Source organism: Oncorhynchus nerka, unplaced genomic scaffold, assembly GCF_034236695.1.
Source record: "Oncorhynchus nerka isolate Pitt River unplaced genomic scaffold, Oner_Uvic_2.0 unplaced_scaffold_408, whole genome shotgun sequence".
In the NCBI taxonomy this organism is placed as follows: Eukaryota; Metazoa; Chordata; class Actinopteri; order Salmoniformes; family Salmonidae; genus Oncorhynchus; species Oncorhynchus nerka.
Genome location: NW_027040491.1, coordinates 31,496 through 55,524, shown reverse-complemented (window position 1 = coordinate 55,524; position 24,029 = coordinate 31,496). Strand labels below are relative to the sequence as shown.

The window sequence follows — 24,029 nt, the reverse complement described above, 5'->3', positions numbered from 1 at the left end:
GACCACGCCTTTATTCTACTGACTACCAACGCTCTAACCAGTAGTAGTAGTAGTCTGACCACGCCTTTATTCTACTGACTACCAACGCTCTAACCAGTAGTAGTAGTAGTCTGACCACGCCTTTATTCTACTGACTACCAACGCTCTAACCAGTAGTAGTAGTAGTCTGACCACGCCTTTATTCTACTGACTACCAACGCTCTAACCAGTAGTAGGAGTAGTCTGACCGCGCCTTTATTCTACTGACTACCAACGCTCTAACCAGTAGTAGTAGTAGTCTGACCACGCCTTCATTCTACTGATTTATAACATCATTCCGGTGAATACGGTTTCATTTAGTATTCTAGACCATCAAGTAGGCTGACGACATGTAGCCTGCCACCAGTATCTGTGCTTTAGAATCAAGTAGAATGTTGACATGTAGCCTGCCACCAGTATCTGTGCTTTAGAATCAAGTAGGCAAATGACATGTAGCCTGCCACCAGTATCTGTGCTTTAGAATCAAGTAGGATGTTGACATGTAGCCTGCCACCAGTATCTGTGCTTTAGAATCAAGTAGGCTGCCGCCAGTATCTGTGCTTTAGAATCAAGTAGGATGTTGACATGTAGCCTGCCACCAGTATCTGTGCTTTAGAATCAAGTAGGATGTTGACATGTAGCCTGCCACCAGTATCTGTGCTTTAGAATCAAGTAGTAAGTTGACATGTAGCCTGCCACCAGTATCTGTGCTTTAGAATCAAGTAGGCTACGACATGTAGCCTGCCACCAGTATCTGTGCTTTAGAATCAAGTAGAATGTTGACATGTAGCCTGCCACCAGTATCTGTGCTTTAGAATCAAGTAGGCTGCCGCCAGTATCTGTGCTTTAGAATCAAGTAGGATGTTGACATGTAGCCTGCCGCCAGTATCTGTGCTTTAGAATCAAGTAGGATGTTGACATGTAGCCTGCCACCAGTATCTGTGCTTTAGCGATGGAACTATCTTCATTGACTCTCGTTACGGCCTGTACGTACTTCTTAAAAAACAGGGCTCTGAATAAACATCTGAAACAATATCTATTTCTGCACCAGCCAATCACTCACCTGCCAGGATGACAGACAGCACCTGACCTCACTGCCTCTCACAGGAAGTCAACAACTGAAACCATGTCTATTTCTACACCAGCCAATCACTCACCTGCCGGGATGCCAGACAGCACCTGACCTCACTGCTGTCATGACGTTGGCCTGGGGGGTAGGTTTATGACAGTCATAAATACCTCTCCCCTCCTTTTATCCTCTCTCTACCCTACTGATGTGACATTTGAAAAAATCCCTTGGTTAACATAGAGATTCTGGGAACATCAGAAGGTGGGGGGAAATGAACTATATTCTGGTAATCCGACCAGTTGAACATATGCGTTGGTACTTAATGAATATGATGTCAGTTCGGTTGTCATCTGAGACATTCTCATCAATGACAGGATGACATCAACTCTACAGTGGAAAGTCTGCACATTGTAGTTATCAGATTCACATGGAATTGTTGTTCAATTTAAATGTTTGAATGTGAAATTTTTGGTGAAAAGATCAAATGTAATTTTAGAGATTTGGGTTTTCATAAGGTACTCAATCAGTGGCACGCCCCTGTGAAGTGACATGGGCTATAAAACTATGAAAACACGCCCTTCTCCCTCCACTATCTAAAGCCTTGACGAAAATGTAACCTCCTGTTCCGGATACATTAGGAATACGATCCGATGTCAGAATGGTTCAGATAATTAACTACAGAACGAAGCCAACCTCAGCGTGAGCTTTGGTTGAGAATGGTATGAACTTTGAACTCTTATTCACTACAGAAGTGATACCTCCTAGCCGTTGAGTTAGCAACAGCAGCTGCAAACGAAGGTTAGGAAGGAACAGACAGAGTATCCCGTCTACCACACAACGACGTTACTACAACGTATCCAATTTACCAGCAGAGACATTCTTCAAAGGACAAAGGACTCGGTTGGGCAACACGGCCTTCCATCTACCACCAACCTACTGAAGCGCAGCTCAGAGTAAATATTTACTGCATTTTCCTTTTCCAAATGGGGGGTAATTTAGAATGCATAAGATACTGTATTTACGATAGAGACATCACTTCTCCCTTTGTTCCTCAGTTTTCCCGCTCTTTCACTCAAACCCAGCCCCTCTTTTTCTTTGTGTAACCAGCTGTCATATCTGTTCCGCCCGCTAGTGACGTTTTCCTTTATGACGTCATTTGTAATCAAGGTATGATTGATTCTGTGTATATGTAATTCTGTGTGATTAGTTAGGTATTTAGTAAATAAATAATTAAACCCAATTTTGTATTGCTGATTCAACTTGTTCGCCAGGGTTCGTGCAGATAACCAAGAATGCACAACTTTCAGATGAGACTAAAATAAGATGACGATTAATATTGACTGCTATTGATGTAAAATATTACTAGGTCTTTAAGAGTTTATTGGGAAGATAACAGCTCTATAAATATTATTTTGTGGTTCCCCGACCTTCTAGTTAATTACATTTACATGATTAGCTCAATCAGGTAATATTAATTACAGAGAAAGGATTTTATAGAATAGCATGTCATATCACTTAATCCGGCATAGCCAAAGACACGACAGTGCCTCTCACAGGACAGGAAGTCAACAACTGAAACAATGGCTATTTCTGCACCAGCCAAACAGGAAGTCAACAACAGCTCAATACATTGTCGATGCTGAAGAGGCATTTTTTTCAGTTGTTATATCTTATTTCTATTTATTTTAGACCTGTTTTGGAAGTAGCTACCGGACGTAAACAGGAAGTAGGTGAAGAGTAGTAGCTCAGCCAAAATCCACATTTGGTGACTAACGAGCGGCATTACGACAGTGTAATGTTGTCTAATAGGGGGAGTTTTTGAATCGGTGCTTCCTCGGGCCGTCAGACAGGTCATATGCTCATCGTCGACATCTCTAAAAGCACAGATACCGGGGGGCACGTTTAGTCGATCTATAGACACGTTGAACATATAGCGATACCAAATGTCGGGAATTATAAGAATAAAAATATCTGCATGAGGTTTACTATTTATGTATACATACAGTGGGGAGAACAAGTATTTGATACACTGCCGATTTTGCAGGTTTTCCTACTTATAAAGCATGTAGAGGTCTGTAATTTGTATCATAGGTACACTTCAACTGTGAGAGACGGAATCTAAAACAAAAATCCAGAACATCACATTGTATGATTTTTAAGTAATTCATTTGCATTGAACTTTGGTCTAACTCCTTCTGCTCTGGATCTTCTCTGGAAAAACCTTATTTTAGTATTAGTATTAGTAAATATCTACATGAGGTTTACTATTTATATATATATATATTTTGTGGTTCCTGTCCAGGTTAAGCATCCTTACACTTTCTGGTGTTTGATATGTCAGTGCCCTGTTGGATGATGGGATTGTTTTAGAGGGGATGAACTGGAACGGAGTCTTTCTGGTGTTTGATATGTCAGTGCCCTGTTGGATGATGGGATTATTTTAGAGGGGATGAACTGGTACGGAGTCTTTAAGGAAGGTTTTGTTTGATATGACAGTGCCCTGTTGGATGATGGGATTGTTTTAGAGGGGATGAACTGGTACGGAGTCTTTAAGGAAGGTTTGGTTTGATATGTCAGTGCCCCGTTGGATGATGGGATTATTTTAGAGGGGATGAACTGGTACGGAGTCTTTAAGGAAGGTTTCGTTTGATATGTCAGTGCCCTGTTGGATGATGGGATTATTTTAGAGGGGATGAACTGGTACGGAGTCTTTCTGGTGTTTGATATGTCAGTGCCCTGTTGGATGATGGGATTGTTTTAGAGGGGATGAACTGGTACGGAGTCTTTAAGGAAGGTTTTGTTTGACGATCGGATGAAATTGACTAATTATCATTACTAATTATCATTACTAATTATCTTTACTAATTATCTTTACTAATTATCATTACTAATTATCTTTACTAATTATCTTTACTAATTATCATTAATAAATATCTTTACTAATTATCTTTACTAATTAGGCTCGATGTTACTTTCACTCTGATGTCTCCTAACACAAATAGCCACAAAAACTGAACATCAACCCTGTTAGACCCTATAGAACTGAACATCAACCCTCTCAGACCCTAAAGAACTGAACATCAACCCCCTCAGACCCTAAAGAACTGAACATCAGCCCTGTTAGACCCTAAAGAACTGAACATCAACCCTGTTAGACCCTATAGAACTGAACATCAACCCTGTTAGACCCTAAGAACTGAACATCAACCCTCTCAGACCCTAAAGACCTGAACATCAACCCTGTTAGACCCTAAAGAACTGAACATCAACCCTGTTAGACCCTAAAGACCTGAACATCAACCCTGTTAGACCCCATAGAACTGAACATCAACCCTGTTAGACCCTAAAGACCTGAACATCAACCCTGTTAGAACCTATAGAACTGAACATCAACCCTGTTAGACCCTAAAGAACTGAACATCAACCCTCTCCGACCCTATAGAACTGAAACATCAACCCTGTCAGACCCTAAAGACCTGAACATCAAATCTGTCCGACCCTATAGAACTGAAACATCAACCCTCTCAGACCCTATAGAACTGAAACATCAACCCTCTCCGACCCTATAGAACTGAACATCAACCCTCTCAGACCCTAAAGAACTGAACATCAACCCTCTCAGACCCTAAAGAACTGAACATCAACCCTGTTAGACCCTCAGACCCTAAAGACCTGAACATCAACCCTGTTAGACCCTAAAGAACTGAACATCAACCCTGTTAGACCCTATAGAACTGAACATCAACCCTGTTAGACCATAAAGACCTGAACATCAACCCTCTCCGACCCTATAGAACTGAAACATCAACCCTGTCAGACCCTAAAGACCTGAACATCAACCCTCTCCGACCCTATAGAACTGAAACATCAACCCTCTCAGACCCTAAAGAACTGAACATACACCCTGTCAGACCCTAAAGACCTGAACATCAACCCTGTTAGACCCTAAAGACCTGAACATCAACCCCCTCAGACCCTAAAGAACTGAACATCAGCCCTGTTAGACCCTAAAGAACTGAACATCAACCCTGTTAGACCCTATAGAACTGAACATCAACCCTGTTAGACCCTAAGAACTGAACATCAACCCTCTCAGACCCTAAAGACCTGAACATCAACCCTGTTAGACCCTAAAGAACTGAACATCAACCCTGTTAGACCCTAAAGACCTGAACATCAACCCTGTTAGACCCCATAGAACTGAACATCAACCCTGTTAGACCCTAAAGACCTGAACATCAACCCTGTTAGAACCTATAGAACTGAACATCAACCCTGTTAGACCCTAAAGAACTGAACATCAACCCTCTCCGACCCTATAGAACTGAAACATCAACCCTGTCAGACCCTAAAGACCTGAACATCAACCCTGTCCGACCCTATAGAACTGAAACATCAACCCTCTCAGACCCTATAGAACTGAAACATCAACCCTCTCCGACCCTATAGAACTGAACATCAACCCTCTCAGACCCTAAAGAACTGAACATCAACCCTCTCAGACCTAAAGAACTGAACATCAACCCTGTTAGACCCTCAGACCCTAAAGACCTGAACATCAACCCTGTTAGACCCTAAAGAACTGAACATCAACCCTGTTAGACCCTATAGAACTGAACATCAACCCTGTTAGACCCTAAAGAACTGAACATCAAGCCTCTCCGACCCTATAGAACTGAAACATCAACGCTGTCAGACCCTAAAGACCTGAACATCAACCCTTTCCGACCCTATAGAACTGAAACATCAACCCTCTCAGACCCTATAGAACTGAAACATCAACCCTCTCCGACCCTATAGAACTGAACATCAACCCTCTCAGACCCTAAAGAACTGAACATCAACCCTGTTAGACCCTCAGACCCTATAGAACTGAACATCAACCCTCTCCGACCCTATAGAACTGAACATCAACCCTCTCAGACACTAAAGAACTGAACATCAATCCTGTTAGACCCTAAAGACCTGAACATTAACCCTGTTAGACCCTAAAGACCTGAACATCAACCCCCTCAGACCCTAAAGACCTGAACATCAACCCTGTTAGACCCTATAGAACTGAACATCAACCCTGTTAGACCCCAAAGAACTGAACATCAACCCTGTTAGACCCTAAAGAACTGAACATCAACCCTGTTAGACCCTAAAGACCTGAGCATCAACCCTGTTAGACCCTAAAGACCCTAAAGACCTGAACATCAACCCCGTCAGACCCTAAAGAACTGAACATCAACCCTGTCAGACCCTAAAGAACTGAACATCAACCCTGTTAGACCCTAAAGACCTGAACATCAACCCTGTTAGACCCTAAAGACCTGAACATCAACCCTGTTAGACCCTAAAGAACTGAACATCAACCCTGTTAGACCCTAAAGACCTGAACATCAACCCTCTCAGACCCTAAAGACCTGAACATCAACCCTGTTAGACCCTAAAGACCTGAACATCAACCCTGTTAGACCCTAAAGACCTGAACATCCAGCCTCTCAGACCCTAAAGACCCTAAAGACCTGAACATCAACCCTGTTAGACCCTAAAAACCTGAACATCAACCCTCTCCGACCCTAAAGACCTGAACATCAACCCTGTTAGACCCTAAAGACCTGAACATCAACCCTCTCAGATCCTATAGAACTGAACATCAACCCTCTCAGACCCTAAAGAACTGAACATCAACCCCCTCAGACCCTAAAGAACTGAACATACACCCTGTCAGACCCTAAAGACCTGAACATCAACCCTGTTAGACCCTAAAGACCTGAACATCAACCCCCTCAGACCCTAAAGAACTGAACATCAGCCCTGTTAGACCCTAAAGAACTGAACATCAACCCTGTTAGACCCTAAAGAACTGAACATCAACCCTGTTAGACCCTAAAGACCCTAAAGACCTGAACATCAACCCTCTCAGACCCTAAAGAACTGAAAATCAACCCTGTTAGACCCTAAAGACCTGAACATCAACCCTGTTAGACCCTAAAGACCCTAAAGACCTGAACATCAACCCTCTCAGACCCTAAAGAACTGAAAATCAACCCTGTTAGACCCTAAAGACCTGAACATCAACCCTGTTAGACCCTAAAGACCCTAAAGACCTGAACATCAACCCTCTCAGACCCTAAAGAACTGAAAATCAACCCTGTTAGACCCTAAAGACCTGAACATCAACCCTGTTAGACCCTAAAGACCTGAACATCAACCCCCTCAGACCCTAAAGACCTGAACATCAACCCTGTTAGACCCTATAGAACTGAACATCAACCCTGTTAGACCCTAAAGAACTGAACATCAACCCTGTTAGACCCTAAAGACCTGAGCATCAACCCTTTCCGACCCTATAGAACTGAAACATCAACCCTCTCAGACCCTATAGAACTGAAACATCAACCCTCTCCGACCCTATAGAACTGAACATCAACCCTCTCAGACCCTAAAGAACTGAACATCAACCCTGTTCGACCCTCAGACCCTATAGAACTGAACATCAACCCTCTCCGACCCTATAGAACTGAACATCAACCCTCTCAGACCGTAAAGAACTGAAACATCAACCCTGTCAGACCCTAAAGACCTGAACATCAACCCTTTCCGACCCTATAGAACTGAAACATCAACCCTCTCAGACCCTATAGAACTGAAACATCAACCCTCTCCGACCCTATAGAACTGAACATCAACTCTCTCAGACCCTAAAGAACTGAACATCAACCCTGTTAGACCCTCAGACCCTATAGAACTGAACATCAACCCTCTCAGACCCTAAAGAACTGAACATCAACCCTGTTAGACCCTCAGACCCTAAAGAACTGAACATCAACCCTGTTAGACCCTATAGAACTGAACATCAACCCTGTTAGACCCTAAAGACCCTAAAGACCTGAACATCAACCCTCTCAGACCCTAAAGAACTGAACATCAACCCTGTTAGACCCTAAAGACCTGAACATCAACCCTGTTAGAGCCTAAAGACCTGAACATCAACCCCCTCAGACCCTAAAGACCTGAACATCAACCCTGTTAGACCCTATAGAACTGAACATCAACCCTGTTAGACCCCAAAGAACTGAACATCAACCCTGTTAGACCTAAAGAACTGAACATCAACCCTGTTAGACCCTAAAGACCTGAGCATCAACCCTGTTAGACCCTAAAGACCCTAAAGACCTGAACATCAACCCCGTCAGACCCTAAAGAACTGAACATCAACCCTGTCAGACCCTAAAGAACTGAACATCAACCCTGTTAGACCCTAAAGACCTGAACATCAACCCTGTTAGACCCTAAAGACCTGAACATCAACCCTGTTAGACCCTAAAGAACTGAACATCAACCCTGTTAGACCCTAAAGACCTGAACATCAACCCTCTCAGACCCTAAAGACCTGAACATCAACCCTGTTAGACCCTAAAGACCTGAACATCAACCCTGTTAGACCCTAAAGACCTGAACATCCAGCCTCTCAGACCCTAAAGACCCTAAAGACCTGAACATCAACCCTGTTAGACCCTAAAGACCTGAACATCAACCCTCTCCGACCCTAAAGACCTGAACATCAACCCTGTTAGACCCTAAAGACCTGAACATCAACCCTCTCAGACCCTATAGAACTGAACATCAACCCTCTCAGACCCTAAAGAACTGAACATCAACCCCCTCAGACCCTAAAGAACTGAACATACACCCTGTCAGACCCTAAAGACCTGAACATCAACCCTGTTAGACCCTAAAGACCTGAACATCAACCCTCTCCGACCCTAAAGACCTGAACATCAACCCTGTTAGACCATAAAGAACTGAACATCAACCCTCTCAGACCCTAAAGACCTGAACATCAACCCTGTTAGACCCTAAAGAACTGAACATCAACCCTGTTAGACCCTATAGAACTGAACATCAACCCTGTTAGACCCTATAGAACTGAACATCAACCCTGTTAGACCCTAAAGAACTGAACATCAACCCGGTTAGACCCTATAGAACTGAAACATCAACCCTCTCAGACCCTATAGAACTGAAACATCAACCCTCTCAGACCCTATAGAACTGAAACATCAACCCTCTCCGACCCTATAGAACTGAACATCAACCCTCTCAGACCCTAAAGAACTGAACATCAACCCTGTTAGACCCTCAGACCCTATAGAACTGAACATCAATTCTCTCCGACCCTATAGAACTGAACATCAACCCTCTCAGACCCTAAAGAACTGAACATCAACCCTGTTAGACCCTCAGACCCTAAAGAACGGAACATCAACCCTGTTAGACCCTATAGAACTGAACATCAACCCTGTTAGACCCTAAAGACACTAAAGACCTGAACATCAACCCTCTCAGACCCTAAAGAACTGAACATCAACCCTGTTAGACCCTAAAGACCTGAACATCAACCCTGTTAGACCCTAAAGACCTGAACATCAACCCCCTCAGACCCTAAAGAACTGAACATCAACCCTGTTAGACCCTAAAGACCTGAGCATCAACCCTGTTAGACCCTAAAGACCCTAAAGACCTGAACATCAACCCCGTCAGACCCTAAAGAACTGAACATCAACCCTGTCAGACCCTAAAGAACTGAACATCAACCCTGTTAGACCCTAAAGACCTGAACATCAACCCTGTTAGACCCTAAAGACCTGAACATCAACCCTCTCAGACCCTAAAGACCTGAACATCAACCCTGTTAGACCCTAAAGACCTGAACATCAACCCTGTTAGACCCTAAAGACCTGAACATCCAGCCTCTCAGACCCTAAAGACCCTAAAGACCTGAACATCAACCCTGTTAGACCCTAAATACCTGAACATCAACCCTCTCAGACCCTAAAGAACTGAACATCAACCCTCTCCGACCCTAAAGAACTGAACATCAACCCTGTTAGACCCTATAGAACTGAACATCAACCCTCTCCGACCCTAAAGACCTGAACATCAACCCTGTTAGACCCTAAAGACCTGAACATCAACCCTCTCAGACCCTATAGAACTGAACATCAACCCTCTCAGACCCTAAAGAACTGAACATCAACCCCCTCAGACCCTAAAGAACTGAACATCAACCCTGTTAGACCCTAAGAACTGAACATCAACCCTGTTAGACCATAAAGAACTGAACATCAATCCTCTCAGACCCTAAAGACCTGAACATCAACCCTGTTAGACCCTAAAGAACTGAACATCAACCCTGTTAGACCCTAAAGACCTGAACATCAACCCTGTTAGACCCCATAGAACTGAACATCAACCCTGTTTAGACCCTAAAGACCTAAACATCAACCCTGTTAGACCCTATAGAACTGAACATCAACCCTGTTAGGCCCTAAAGAACTGAACATCAAGCCTCTCCGACCCTATAGAACTGAATCATCAACCCTGTCAGACCCTAAAGACCTGAACATCAACCCTCTCCGACCCTATAGAACTGAAACATCAACCCTCTCAGACCCTATAGAACTGAAACATCAACCCTCTCCGACCCTATAGAACTGAACATCAACCCTCTCAGACCCTAAAGAACTGAACATCAACCCTCTCAGACCCTAAAGAACTGAACATCAACCCTGTTAGACCCTCAGACCCTAAAGACCTGAACATCAACCCGGTTAGACCCTAAAGAACTGAACATCAATCCTGTTAGACCCTATAGAACTGAACATCAACCCTGTTAGACCATAAAGACCTGAACATCAACCCTCTCCGACCCTATAGAACTGAAACATCAACCCTGTCAGACCCTAAAGACCTGAACATCAACCCTCTCCGACCCTATAGAACTGAAACATCAACCCTCTCAGACCCTATAGAACTGAAACATCAACCCTCTCCGACCCTATAGAACTGAACATCAACCCTCTCAGACCCTAAAGAACTGAACATCAACCCTGTTAGACCCTCAGACCCTATAGAACTGAACATCAACTCTCTCCGACCCTATAGAACTGAACATCAACCCTCTCAGACCCTAAAGAACTGAACATCAACCCTGTTAGACCCTCAGACCCTAAAGAACTGAACATCAACCCTGTTAGACCCTATAGAACTGAACATCAACCCTGTTAGACCCTAAAGACCCTAAAGACCTGAACATCAACCCTCTCAGACCCTAAAGAACTGAACATCAACCCTGTTAGACCCTAAAGACCTGAACATCAACCCTGTTAGACCCTATAGAACTGAACATCAACCCTGTTAGACCCTAAAGACCCTAAAGACCTGAACATCAACCCTCTCAGACCCTAAAGAACTGAACATCAACCCTATTAGACCCTAAAGACCTGAACATCAACCCCCTCAGACCCTAAAGACCTGAACATCAACCCTGTTAGACCCTATAGAACTGAGCATCAACCCTGTTAGACCCTAAAGAACATCAACCCTGTTAGACCCTAAAGAACTGAACATCAACCCTGTTAGACCCTAAAGAACTGAACATCAACCCTGTTAGACCCTAAAGACCTGAGCATCAACCCTGTTAGACCCTAAAGACCCTAAAGACCTGAACATCAACCCCGTCAGACCCTAAAGAACTGAACATCAACCCTGTCAGACCCTAAAGAACTGAACATCAACCCTGTTAGACCCTAAAGACCTGAACATCAACCCTGTTAGACCCTAAAGACCTGAACATCAACCCTGTTAGACCCTAAAGAACTGAACATCAACCCTGTTAGACCCTAAAGACCTGAACATCAACCCTCTCAGACCCTAAAGACCTGAACATCCACCCTCTCAGACCCTAAAGACCTGAACATCAACCCTGTTAGACCCAAAAGACCTGAACATCTAGCCTCTCAGACCCTAAAGAACTGAACATCAACCCTGTTAGACCCTAAAGACCTGAACATCCAGCCTCTCAGACCCTAAAGAACTGAACATCAACCCTCTCAGACCCTAAAGAACTGAACATCAACCCTGTTAGACCCTAAAGACCTGAACATCAAAGCCTCTCAGACCCTAAAGACCTGAACATCAACCCTGTTAGACCATAAAGAACTGAACATCAACCCTCTCAGACCCTAAAGAACTGAACATCAACCCTGTTAGACCCTAAAGACCTGAACATCAACCCTGTTAGACCCCATAGAACTGAACATCAACCCTGTTAGACCCTAAAGACCTAAACATCAACCCTGTTAGACCCTATAGAACTGAACATCAACCCTGTTGGACCCTAAAGAACTGAACATCAAGCCTCTCCGACCCTATAGAACTGAAACATCAACCCTGTCAGACCCTAAAGACCTGAACATCAACCCTCTCAGACCCTAAAGAACTGAACATCAACCCTGTTAGACCCTCAGACCCTAAAGACCTGAACATCAACCCTGTTAGACCCTAAAGAACTGAACATCAATCCTGTTAGACCCTATAGAACTGAACATCAACCCTGTTAGACCATAAAGACCTGAACATCAACCCTCTCCGACCCTATAGAACTGAAACATCAACCCTGTCAGACCCTAAAGACCTGAACATCAACCCTCTCCGACCCTATAGAACTGAAACATCAACCCTCTCAGACCCTATAGAACTGAAACATCAACCCTCTCCGACCCTATAGAACTGAACATCAACCCTCTCAGACCCTAAAGAACTGAACATCAACCCTCTCAGACCCTATAGAACTGAAACATCAACCCTCTCCGACCCTATAGAACTGAACATCAACCCTCTCAGACCCTAAAGAACTGAACATCAACCCTCTCAGACCCTAAAGAACTGAACATCAACCCTGTTAGACCCTCAGACCCTAAAGACCTGAACATCAACCCTGTTAGACCCTAAAGAACTGAACATCAATCCTGTTAGACCCTATAGAACTGAACATCAACCCTGTTAGACCATAAAGACCTGAACATCAACCCTCTCCGACCCTATAGAACTGAAACATCAACCCTGTCAGACCCTAAAGACCTGAACATCAATTCTCTCCGACCCTATAGAACTGAAACATCAACCCTCTCAGACCCTATAGAACTGAAACATCAACCCTCTCCGACCCTATAGAACTGAACATCAACCCTCTCAGACCCTAAAGAACTGAACATCAACCCTGTTAGACCCTATAGAACTGGACATCAACCCTGTTAGACCCTAAAGAACTGAACATCAACCCTCTCAGACCCTATAGAACTGAACATCAATCCTGTTAGACCCTATAGAACTGGACATCAACCCCCTCAGACCCTAAAGAACTGAACATCAACCCTGTCAGACCCTAAAGACCTGAACATCAACCCTGTTAGACCCTAAAGACCTGAACATCAACCCTGTTAGACCCTATAGAACTGAACATCAACCCTGTTAGACCCTATAGAACTGAACATCAACCCTGTTAGACCCTATAGAACTGAACATCAACCCCCTCAGACCCTATAGAACTGAACATCAACCCTGTTAGACCCTAAAGACCTGCACATCAACCCTCTCAGACCCTAAAGACCTGAACATCAACCCTGTTAGACCCTATAGAACTGAACATCAATCCTGTTAGAGCCTATAGAACTGAACATCAAACCTGTCAGACCCTATAGAACTGAACATCAACCCTCTCAGACCCTAAAGAACTGAACATCAACCCTGTTAGACCCTAAAGACCTGAACATCAACCCTGTTAGACCCTAAAGACCTGAAACATCAACCCTCTCAGACCCTAAAGAACTGAACATCAACCCTGTTAGACCCTAAAGAACTGAACATCAACCCTGTCAGACCCTAAAGAACTGAACATCAACCCCCTCAGACCCTAAAGAACATCAACCCTGTTAGACCGTAAAGACCTGCACATCAACCCTCTCAGACCCTAAAGACCTGAACATCAACCCTCTCAGACCCTAAAGACCTGAACATCAACCCTCTCAGACCCTAAAGAACTGAACATCAACCCTGTTAGACCCTAAAGACCTGAACATCAACCCTGTTAGACCCTAAAGAACATCAACCCTGTTAGACCCTAAAGACCTGAACATCAACCCTGTTAGACCCTACAGACCTGAACATCAACCCTGTTAGACCCTAAAGAACTGAACATCAACCCTCTCCGACCCTAAAGACCTGAACATCAACCCTGTTAGACCCTCAGACCCTAAAGACCTGAACATCAACCCCCTCAGACCCTAAAGACCTGAACATCAACCCTGTTAGACCCTAAAGACCTGAACATCAACCCTGTTAGACCCTCAGCCCCTATAGAACTGAACATCAACCCCCTCAGACCCTAAAGACCTGAACATCAACCCCCTCAGACCCTAAAGACCTGAACATCAATCCTGTTAGAGCCTATAGAACTGAACATCAAGCCTGTCAGACCCTATAGAACTGAACATCAACCCTGTCAGACCCTAAAGAACTGAACATCAACCCTGTTAGACCCTAAAGAACTGAACATCAACCCTGTTAGACCCTATAGAACTGAACATCAAACCCCTCAGACCCTAAAGACCTGAACATCAATCCCGTTAGACCCTATAGAACTGAACATCTAGCCCCTCAGACCCTAAAGAACTGAACATCAACCCTGTTAGACCCTAAAGAACTGAACATCAACCCTGTTAGACCCTAAAGACCTGAACATCTAGCCCCTCAGACCCTAAAGAACTGAACATCAACCCTGTTAGACCCTAAAGACCTGAACATCCAGCCTCTCAGACCCTAAAGACCTGAACATCAAGCATGTTAGACCCTAAAGACCTGAACATCAACCCTAAAGACCTGAACATCCAGCCTCTCAGACCCTAAAGAACTGAACATCAAGCCTGTTAGACCCTAAAGACCTGAACATCTAGCCTCTCAGACCCTAAAGAACTGAACATCAACCCTCTCAGACCCTAAAGACCTGAACATCCAGCCTCTCAGACCCTAAAGAACTGAACATCAACCCTGTCAGACCCTAAAGAACTGAACATCAACCCTCTCAGACCCTAAAGACCCTAAAGACCTGAACATCCAGCCTCTCAGACCCTAAAGACCTGAACATCCACCCTAAAGACCTGAACATCCAGCCTCTCAGACCCTAAAGAACTGAACATCAAGCCTGTTAGACCCTAAAGACCTGAACATCAACCCTAAAGACCTGAACATCTAGCCTCTCAGACCCTAAAGAACTGAACATCAACCCTCTCAGACCCTAAAGACCTGAACATCCAGCCTCTCAGACCCTAAAGAACTGAACATCAACCCTGTCAGACCCTAAAGAACTGAACATCAACCCTCTCAGACCCTAAAGACCCTAAAGACCTGAACATCCAGCCTCTCAGACCCTAAAGACCTGAACATCCACCCTAAAGACCTGAACATCCAGCCTCTCAGACCCTAAAGAACTGAACATCAAGCCTGTTAGACCCTAAAGACCTGAACATCTAGCCTCTCAGACCCTAAAGAACTGAACATCAACCCTGTTAGACCCTATAGACCTGAACATCAACCCTGTCAGACCCTAAAGAACTGGACATCAACCCTGTCAGACCCTAAAGAACTGAACATCAACCCTCTCAGACCCTAAAGAACTGAACATCAATCCTGTCAGACCCTATAGAACTGAACATCCAGCCTCTCAGACCCTAAAGAACTGGACATCAACCCTGTTAGACCCTATAGAACTGAACATCCAGCCTCTCAGATCCTAAAGACCTGAACATCAACCCTCTCAGACCCTAAAGAACTGAACATCAACCCTCTCAGACCCTATAGAACTGAACATCAACCCTGTTAGACCCTATAGAACTGAACATCAACCCTCTCAGACCCTAAAGACCTGAACATCAACCCTCTCAGACCCTATAGAACTGAACATCAACCCTCTCAGACCCTATAGATCTGAACATCAACCCTGTTAGACCCTATAGAACTGGACATCAACCCTGTTAGACCCTAAAGAACTGAACATCAACCCTCTCAGACCCTATAGAACTGAACATCAATCCTGTTAGACCCTATAGAACTGGACATCAACCCCCTCAGACCCTAAAGAACTGAACATCAACCCTGTCAGACCCTAAAGACCCTAACATCAACCCTGTTAGACCCTAAAGACCTGAACATCAACCCTGTTAGACCCTATAGAACTGAACATCAACCCTGTTAGACCCTAAAGACCTGAACATCAACCCTGTTAGACCCTATAGAACTGAACATCAACCCTGTTAGACCCTATAGAACTGAACATCAACCCCCTCAGACCCTATAGAACTGAACATCAACCCTGTTAGACCCTATAGAACTGAACATCAAACCCCTCAGACCCTAAAGACCTGAACATCAATCCCGTTAGACCCTATAGAACTGAACATCTAGCCCCTCAGACCCTAAAGAACTGAACATCAACCCTGTTAGACCCTAAAGAACTGAACATCAACCCTGTTAGACCCTAAAGACCTGAACATCTAGCCCCTCAGACCCTAAAGAACTGAACATCAACCCTGTTAGACCCTAAAGACCTGAACATCCAGCCTCTCAGACCCTAAAGACCTGAACATCAAGCATGTTAGACCCTAAAGACCTGAACATCAACCCTAAAGACCTGAACATCCAGCCTCTCAGACCCTAAAGAACTGAACATCAAGCCTGTTAGACCCTAAAGACCTGAACATCTAGCCTCTCAGACCCTAAAGAACTGAACATCAACCCTCTCAGACCCTAAAGACCTGAACATCCAGCCTCTCAGACCCTAAAGAACTGAACATCAACCCTGTCAGACCCTAAAGAACTGAACATCAACCCTCTCAGACCCTAAAGACCCTAAAGACCTGAACATCCAGCCTCTCAGACCTAAAGACCTGAACATCCACCCTAAAGACCTGAACATCCAGCCTCTCAGACCCTAAAGAACTGAACATCAAGCCTGTTAGACCCTAAAGACCTGAACATCAACCCTAAAGACCTGAACATCTAGCCTCTCAGACCCTAAAGAACTGAACATCAACCCTCTCAGACCCTAAAGACCTGAACATCCAGCCTCTCAGACCCTAAAGAACTGAACATCAACCCTGTCAGACCCTAAAGAACTGAACATCAACCCTCTCAGACCCTAAAGACCCTAAAGACCTGAACATCCAGCCTCTCAGACCCTAAAGACCTGAACATCCACCCTAAAGACCTGAACATCCAGCCTCTCAGACCCTAAAGAACTGAACATCAAGCCTGTTAGACCCTAAAGACCTGAACATCTAGCCTCTCAGACCCTAAAGAACTGAACATCAACCCTGTTAGACCCTATAGACCTGAACATCAACCCTGTCAGACCCTAAAGAACTGGACATCAACCCTGTCAGACCCTAAAGAACTGAACATCAACCCTCTCAGACCCTAAAGAACTGAACATCAATCCTGTCAGACCCTATAGAACTGAACATCAGCCTCTCAGACCCTAAAGAACTGGACATCAACCCTGTTAGACCCTATAGAACTGAACATCCAGCCTCTCAGATCCTAAAGACCTGAACATCAACCCTCTCAGACCCTAAAGAACTGAACATCAACCCTCTCAGACCCTATAGAACTGAACATCAACCCTGTTAGACCCTATAGAACTGAACATCAACCCTCTCAGACCCTAAAGACCTGAACATCAACCCTCTCAGACCCTATAGAACTGAACATCAACCCTCTCAGACCCTATAGATCTGAACATCAACCCTGTTAGACCCTATAGAACTGGACATCAACCCTGTTAGACCCTAAAGAACTGAACATCAACCCTCTCAGACCCTATAGAACTGAACATCAATCCTGTTAGACCCTATAGAACTGGACATCAACCCCCTCAGACCCTAAAGAACTGAACATCAACCCTGTCAGACCCTAAAGACCCTAACATCAACCCTGTTAGACCCTAAAGACCTGAACATCAACCCTGTTAGACCCTATAGAACTGAACATCAACCCTGTTAGACCCTAAAGACCTGAACATCAACCCTGTTAGACCCTATAGAACTGAACATCAACCCTGTTAGACCCTATAGAACTGAACATCAACCCCCTCAGACCCTATAGAACTGAACATCAACCCTGTTAGACCCTAAAGAACTGAACATCAACCCTGTTAGACCCTAAAGAACTGAACATCAACCCTGTTAGACCCTAAAGACCTGAACATCCAGCCTCTCAGACCCTAAAGACCCTAAAGACCTGAACATCAAGCCTGTTAGACCCTAAAGACCTGAACATCAACCCTCTCAGACCCTAAAGACCTGAACATCAAGCCTGTTAGACCCTAAAGACCTGAACATCAACCCTCTCAGACCCTATAGAACTGAACATCAACCCTGTTAGACCCTATAGAACTGAACATCAAGCCTGTTAGACCCTATAGAACTGGACATCAACCCTGTTAGACCCTATAGAACTGGACATCAACCCTGTTAGACCCTAAAGAACTGGACATCAACCCTGTTAGACCCTAAAGAACTGGACATCAACCCTGTTAGACCCTAAAGAACTGGACATCAACCCTGTTAGACCCTAAAGAACTGGACATCAACCCTGTTAGACCCTAAAGAACTGGACATCAACCCTGTTAGACCCTAAAGAACTGAACATCAACCCTGTTAGACCCTAAAGACCTGGACATCAACCCTCTCAGACCCTATAGAACTGAACATCAACCCTGTTAGACCCTATAGAACTGAACATCAACCCTGTTAGACCCTAAAGACCTGAACATCAACCCTGTTAGACCCTATAGAACTGAACATCAACCCTGTTAGACCCTATAGAACTGAACATCAACCCCCTCAGACCCTATAGAACTGAACATCAACCCTGTTAGACCCTAAAGAACTGAACATCAACCCTGTTAGACCCTAAAGAACTGAACATCAACCCTGTTAGACCCTAAAGACCTGAACATCCAGCCTCTCAGACCCTAAAGACCCTAAAGACCTGAACATCAAGCCTGTTAGACCCTAAAGACCTGAACATCAACCCTCTCAGACCCTAAAGACCTGAACATCAAGCCTGTTAGACCCTAAAGACCTGAACATCAACCCTCTCAGACCCTATAGAACTGAACATCAACCCTGTTAGACCCTATAGAACTGAACATCAAGCCTGTTAGACCCTATAGAACTGGACATCAACCCTGTTAGACCCTATAGAACTGGACATCAACCCTGTTAGACCCTAAAGAACTGGACATCAACCCTGTTAGACCCTAAAGAACTGGACATCAACCCTGTTAGACCCTAAAGAACTGGACATCAACCCTGTTAGACCCTAAAGAACTGGACATCAACCCTGTTAGAACCTAAAGAACTGGACATCAACCCTGTTAGACCCTAAAGAACTGAACATCAACCCTGTTAGACCCTAAAGACCTGGACATCAACCCTCTCAGACCCTATAGAACTGAACATCAACCCTGTTAGACCCTATAGAACTGGACATCAACCCTGTTAGACCCTAAAGAACTGAACATCAACCCTGTTAGACCCTCAGACCCTATAGAACTGAACATCAACCCTGTTAGACCCTCAGACCCTATAGAACTGGACATCAACCCTGTTAGACCCTCAGACCCTATAGAACTGGACATCAACCCTGTTAGACCCTCAGACCCTATAGAACTGGACATCAACCCTGTTATACCCTCAGACCCTAAAGAACTGAACATCAACCCTGTTAGACCCTATAGAACTGAACATCAACCCTGTTAGACCCTATAGAACTGAACATCAACCCTATTAGACCCTATAGAACTGAACATCAACCCTGTTAGACCCTCAGACCCTAAAGAACTGAACATCAACCCTGTTAGACCCTATAGAACTGAACATCAACCCCCTCAGACCCTAAAGAACTGAACATCAACCCTGTTAGACCCTAAAGAACTGAACATCAACCCTCTCAGACCCTAAAGACCTGAACATCAACCCTGTTAGACCCTAAAGACCTGAACATCAACCCTGTTAGACCCTATAGAACTGAACATCAACCCTGTTAGACCCTAAAGAATATCAACCCTGTTAGACCCTAAAGAACTGAACATCAACCCTGTTAGACCCTAAAGACCTGAACATCCAGCCTCTCAGACCCTAAAGACCCTAAAGACCTGAACATCAACCCTCTCAGACCCTAAAGACCTGAACATCAACCCTGTTAGACCATAAAACAATGATCTGACTCACTAGTTCCCTCTGTATTTGTCATAGTGCAGATAACCTACCCCCTGGCTTTGTGTGTGTGTGTGTGTGTGTGTGTGTGTGTGTGTGTGTGTGTGTGTGTGTGAGTGTGTGTGGTGTGTGTGTGGTGTGTGTGTGTGTGTGTGTGTGTGTGTGTATGTGTGTGTGTGTGTGTGTGTGTGCACCTCACAGTGAGTAAAGGGGTAATGTTGTGTGTCTGAGGTGACCGCTGCTGTCTGCTTAGTTAACGTCTCTTGCACACAAACAAACACACACACACACACACACACACACACACACACACACACACACACACACACACACACACACACACACACACACACACACACACACACACACAAACACACACACACACACACACACACACACACAAACACACACACACACACACACACACACACACACACACACACACACACACACACACACACACACACACAAACACACACACACTTTTCTCCTTGCCTGAAACAGTGACATTGAACGTGTGTTTCTCCCAGCAGGCTACACACTCCATCACCTCACGGGTTGCTTCACATCCGACCGTGATTGGGAGTCTTAAAGGGCCGGCACAATTAGGCGTCGTTCCCGGGTTTGACCCGGGTAGGCCCGTCATTGTTAATAAGAATTTGTTCTGAACTGACTTGCCTCGTTAAATAAAAGGTTACATTTATATAAGAAAGGAAAATACTTTAGCAGCAGACTTAAGGAACGTCCCCGTGTGTCTCTTGAATCAAAAACAGAATCTAGAGAAGGTTCTATTTGTTCTATTTTGATGTTCTCTTGTCCCTAACCGCTTAACTAACCCCTGAGCATTGTGGGAATAGAACACTTACCCTGCCATGACGATGAAGAAGTCAGTCGGTTCCAAGTGTCGCCAAGGTAACACTTAGAACCGAAGATCCCCAGAGCCACCATCTTAATGACCATCTCCACCGCGAAAAACGCAAAGATACAGTCGTCAAACACCTAGAACAGTAGAACAGACAAAGATACAGTCATCAAACACCTAGAACAGACAAAGATACAGTCATCAAACACCTAGAACAGACAAAGATACAGTCATCAAACACCTAGAACAGTAGAACAGACAAAGATACAGTCATCAAACACCTAGAACAGACAAAGATACAGTCATCAAACACCTAGAACAGACAAAGATACAGTCATCAAACACCTAGAACAGTAGAACAGACAAAGATACAGTCAACAAACACCTAGAACAAGTTAGAGTCACCAAGACGAGACTTTATAGCTGAGGGGTGAGGTGTTGATGGTGAGGGGTGAGAGGTTATAGGTGAGGGGTGAGAGGTTATAGGTGAGGTGTTGATGGTGAGGGGTGAGAGGTTATAGGTGAGGGGTGAGAGGTTATAGGTGAGGGGTGAGAGGTTATAGGTGAGGTGTTGATGGTAAGGGGTGAGAGGTTATAGGTTAGGGGTGAGAGGTTATAGGTGAGGGGAGAGGTTATAGGTGAGGGGTGAGAGGTTATAGGTTAGGGGTGAGAGGTTATAGGTGAGGGGTGAGAGGTTATAGGTTAGGGGTGAGAGGTTATAGGTGAGGGGTGAGAGGTTATAGGTGAGGGGTTAGGTGTTGATGGTAAGGGGTGAGAGGTTATAGGTTAGGGGTGAGAGGTTATAGGTGAGGGGTGAGAGGTTATAGGTGAGGGGTTAGGTGTTGATGGTAAGGGGTGAGAGGTTATAGGTTAGGGGTGAGAGGTTATAGGTGAGGGGTGAGAGGTTATAGGTGAGGGGTTAGGTGTTGATGGTAAGGGGTGAGAGGTTATAGGTTAGGGGTGAGAGGTTATAGGTGAGGGGTGAGAGGTTATAGGTGAGGGGTGAGAGGTTATATGTGAGGGTTAGGTGTTGATGGTGAGGGGTGAGAGGTTATAGGTGAGGGGTGAGAGGTTATAGGTGAGGTGTTGATGGTAAGGGGTGAGAGGTTATAGGTTAGGGGTGAGGTGTTGATGGTGAGGGTGAGAGGTTATAGGTGAGGGTGAGGTGTTGATGGTGAGGGGTGAGAGGTGAGAGGTTATAGGTGAGGGGTTAGGTGTTGATGGTGAGGGGTGAGAGGTTATAGGTGAGGGGTTAGGTGTTGATGGTAAGGGTGAGAGGTTATAGGTGAGGGGTGAGAGGTTATAGGTGAGGGGTGAGAGGTTATATATGTGAGGGTTAGGTGTTGATGGTGAGGGGTGAGAGGTTATAGGTGAGAGGTTATAGGTGAGGGGAGGTGGTGAGGTTATAGGTGAGGGGTTAGGTGTTGATGGTGAGGGGTGAGAGGTTATAGGTGAGGGTGAGAGGTTATAGGTGAGAGGTTATAGGTGAGAGGTGATAGGTTATAGGTGAGGGTGAGAGGTTATAGGTGAGGGGTGAGAGGTGATAGGTGAGGGGTGAGGAGGTGAGAGGTTTAAATAGCACCTACCTGTAGTATGAGGCACCACTCAGCCTGACAGGTGACGTCTTCACAGGGTTGGTACATCCCCAGAGTCACACAGTTCAGGAGAATCACTATCATGGAGACGTGCTCAAACCACGTGGAGACCTGGGTTAAGGACTACACACTGGTCTACTGAATACAGACATCACACAGTACAGGATCCCCAGCATTAACCACGTAGAGACATGGGTTAAGGACTACACACTGGCCTACTGAATACAGACATCACACAGTACAGGATCCCCAGCATTAACCACGTAGAGACCAGGGTTAAGGACTACACACTGGTCTACTGAATACAGACATCACACAGTACAGGAGATCCAGCATTAACCACGTAGAGACCTGAGTTAAGGACTACACACTGAGACATGGTCTACTGAATACAGACATCACACAGTACAGGATCCCCAGCATTAACCACGTAGAGACCTGGGTTAAGGACTACACACTGGGCCTACTGAATACAGACATCACACAGTACAGGATCCCCAGCATTAACCACGTAGAGACCTGGGTTAAGGACTACACACTGGCCTACTGAATACAGACATCACACAGTACAGGATCCCCAGCATTAACCACGTAAAGACCTGGGTTAAGGACTACACACTGGCCTACTGAATACAGACATCACACAGTACAGGATCCCCAGCATTAACCACGTAGAGACCTGGGTTAAGGACTACACACTGTCATGACGTTGCCCTCTTTGGGTATAGCAAGCCCCATCCTTCTCTCCCTGCCTCCCCCTTGCCTCCTTCAACTAGGCTGCTGTAGTCAGAGAGATGTCGTAAATTCCTGAGGAGAAGACACTGCCTCATGGCCACACAGTATAAGAGGCAGAGTAGATTTTCATAGAGAACAAAGGAATTTCTTCCACCTCACAGAACTTGAGGTCCGAACAAATTTCATGTTCCGGAGAAGGTATAAAAGATCGTTGAAGAATCCAGCTACAAACTCGTCCGTTTGTCACAACTTGGGAAGCTCATGGGAGACGGTGTGGCCACATTACCATAACGCTGTTTATATAATAGCCTCAGATATGAGGTTTACATCTCATTTTTGTATAAGATGAATGAATGAGTATGATACTGTTTACACAATTTTACAATGTGATTTTGGACTGTTTAATGAAGGAAAACTCAAAAAGGGAATTGGAGTTAACTAAATCAGAGGACCGCCCCTGAGCCCAGTTAGGGTCAGACATCCTGGACCGCCCCTGAGCCCAGTTAGGGTCAGGCATCCTGGGACAGCCCCTGAGCCCAGTTAGGGTCAGGCCTCCTGGACCGCCCCTGAGCCCAGTTAGGGTCAGGCATCCTGGGACAGCCCCTGAGCCCAGTTAGGGTCAGACATCCTGGACAGCCCCTGAG

General features: G+C 44.9%; 1 protein-coding gene across 1 annotated transcript in view; it reads right to left on the bottom strand.

The window, feature by feature from the left end:
• Nucleotides 1-23,029, bottom strand: part of LOC115115021 (voltage-dependent T-type calcium channel subunit alpha-1H-like) — a 120,479-nt gene extending 97,450 nt beyond the window's left edge. Inside the window, 4 exon segments of the mRNA XM_065017058.1 lie at nt 21,060-21,084; nt 21,087-21,192; nt 22,642-22,761; nt 22,973-23,029. Of these exon segments, the coding sequence (XP_064873130.1) occupies nt 21,060-21,084; nt 21,087-21,192; nt 22,642-22,761; nt 22,973-23,029 (308 nt within the window).
• Between the last annotated feature and the right edge of the window lie 1,000 nt (nt 23,030-24,029).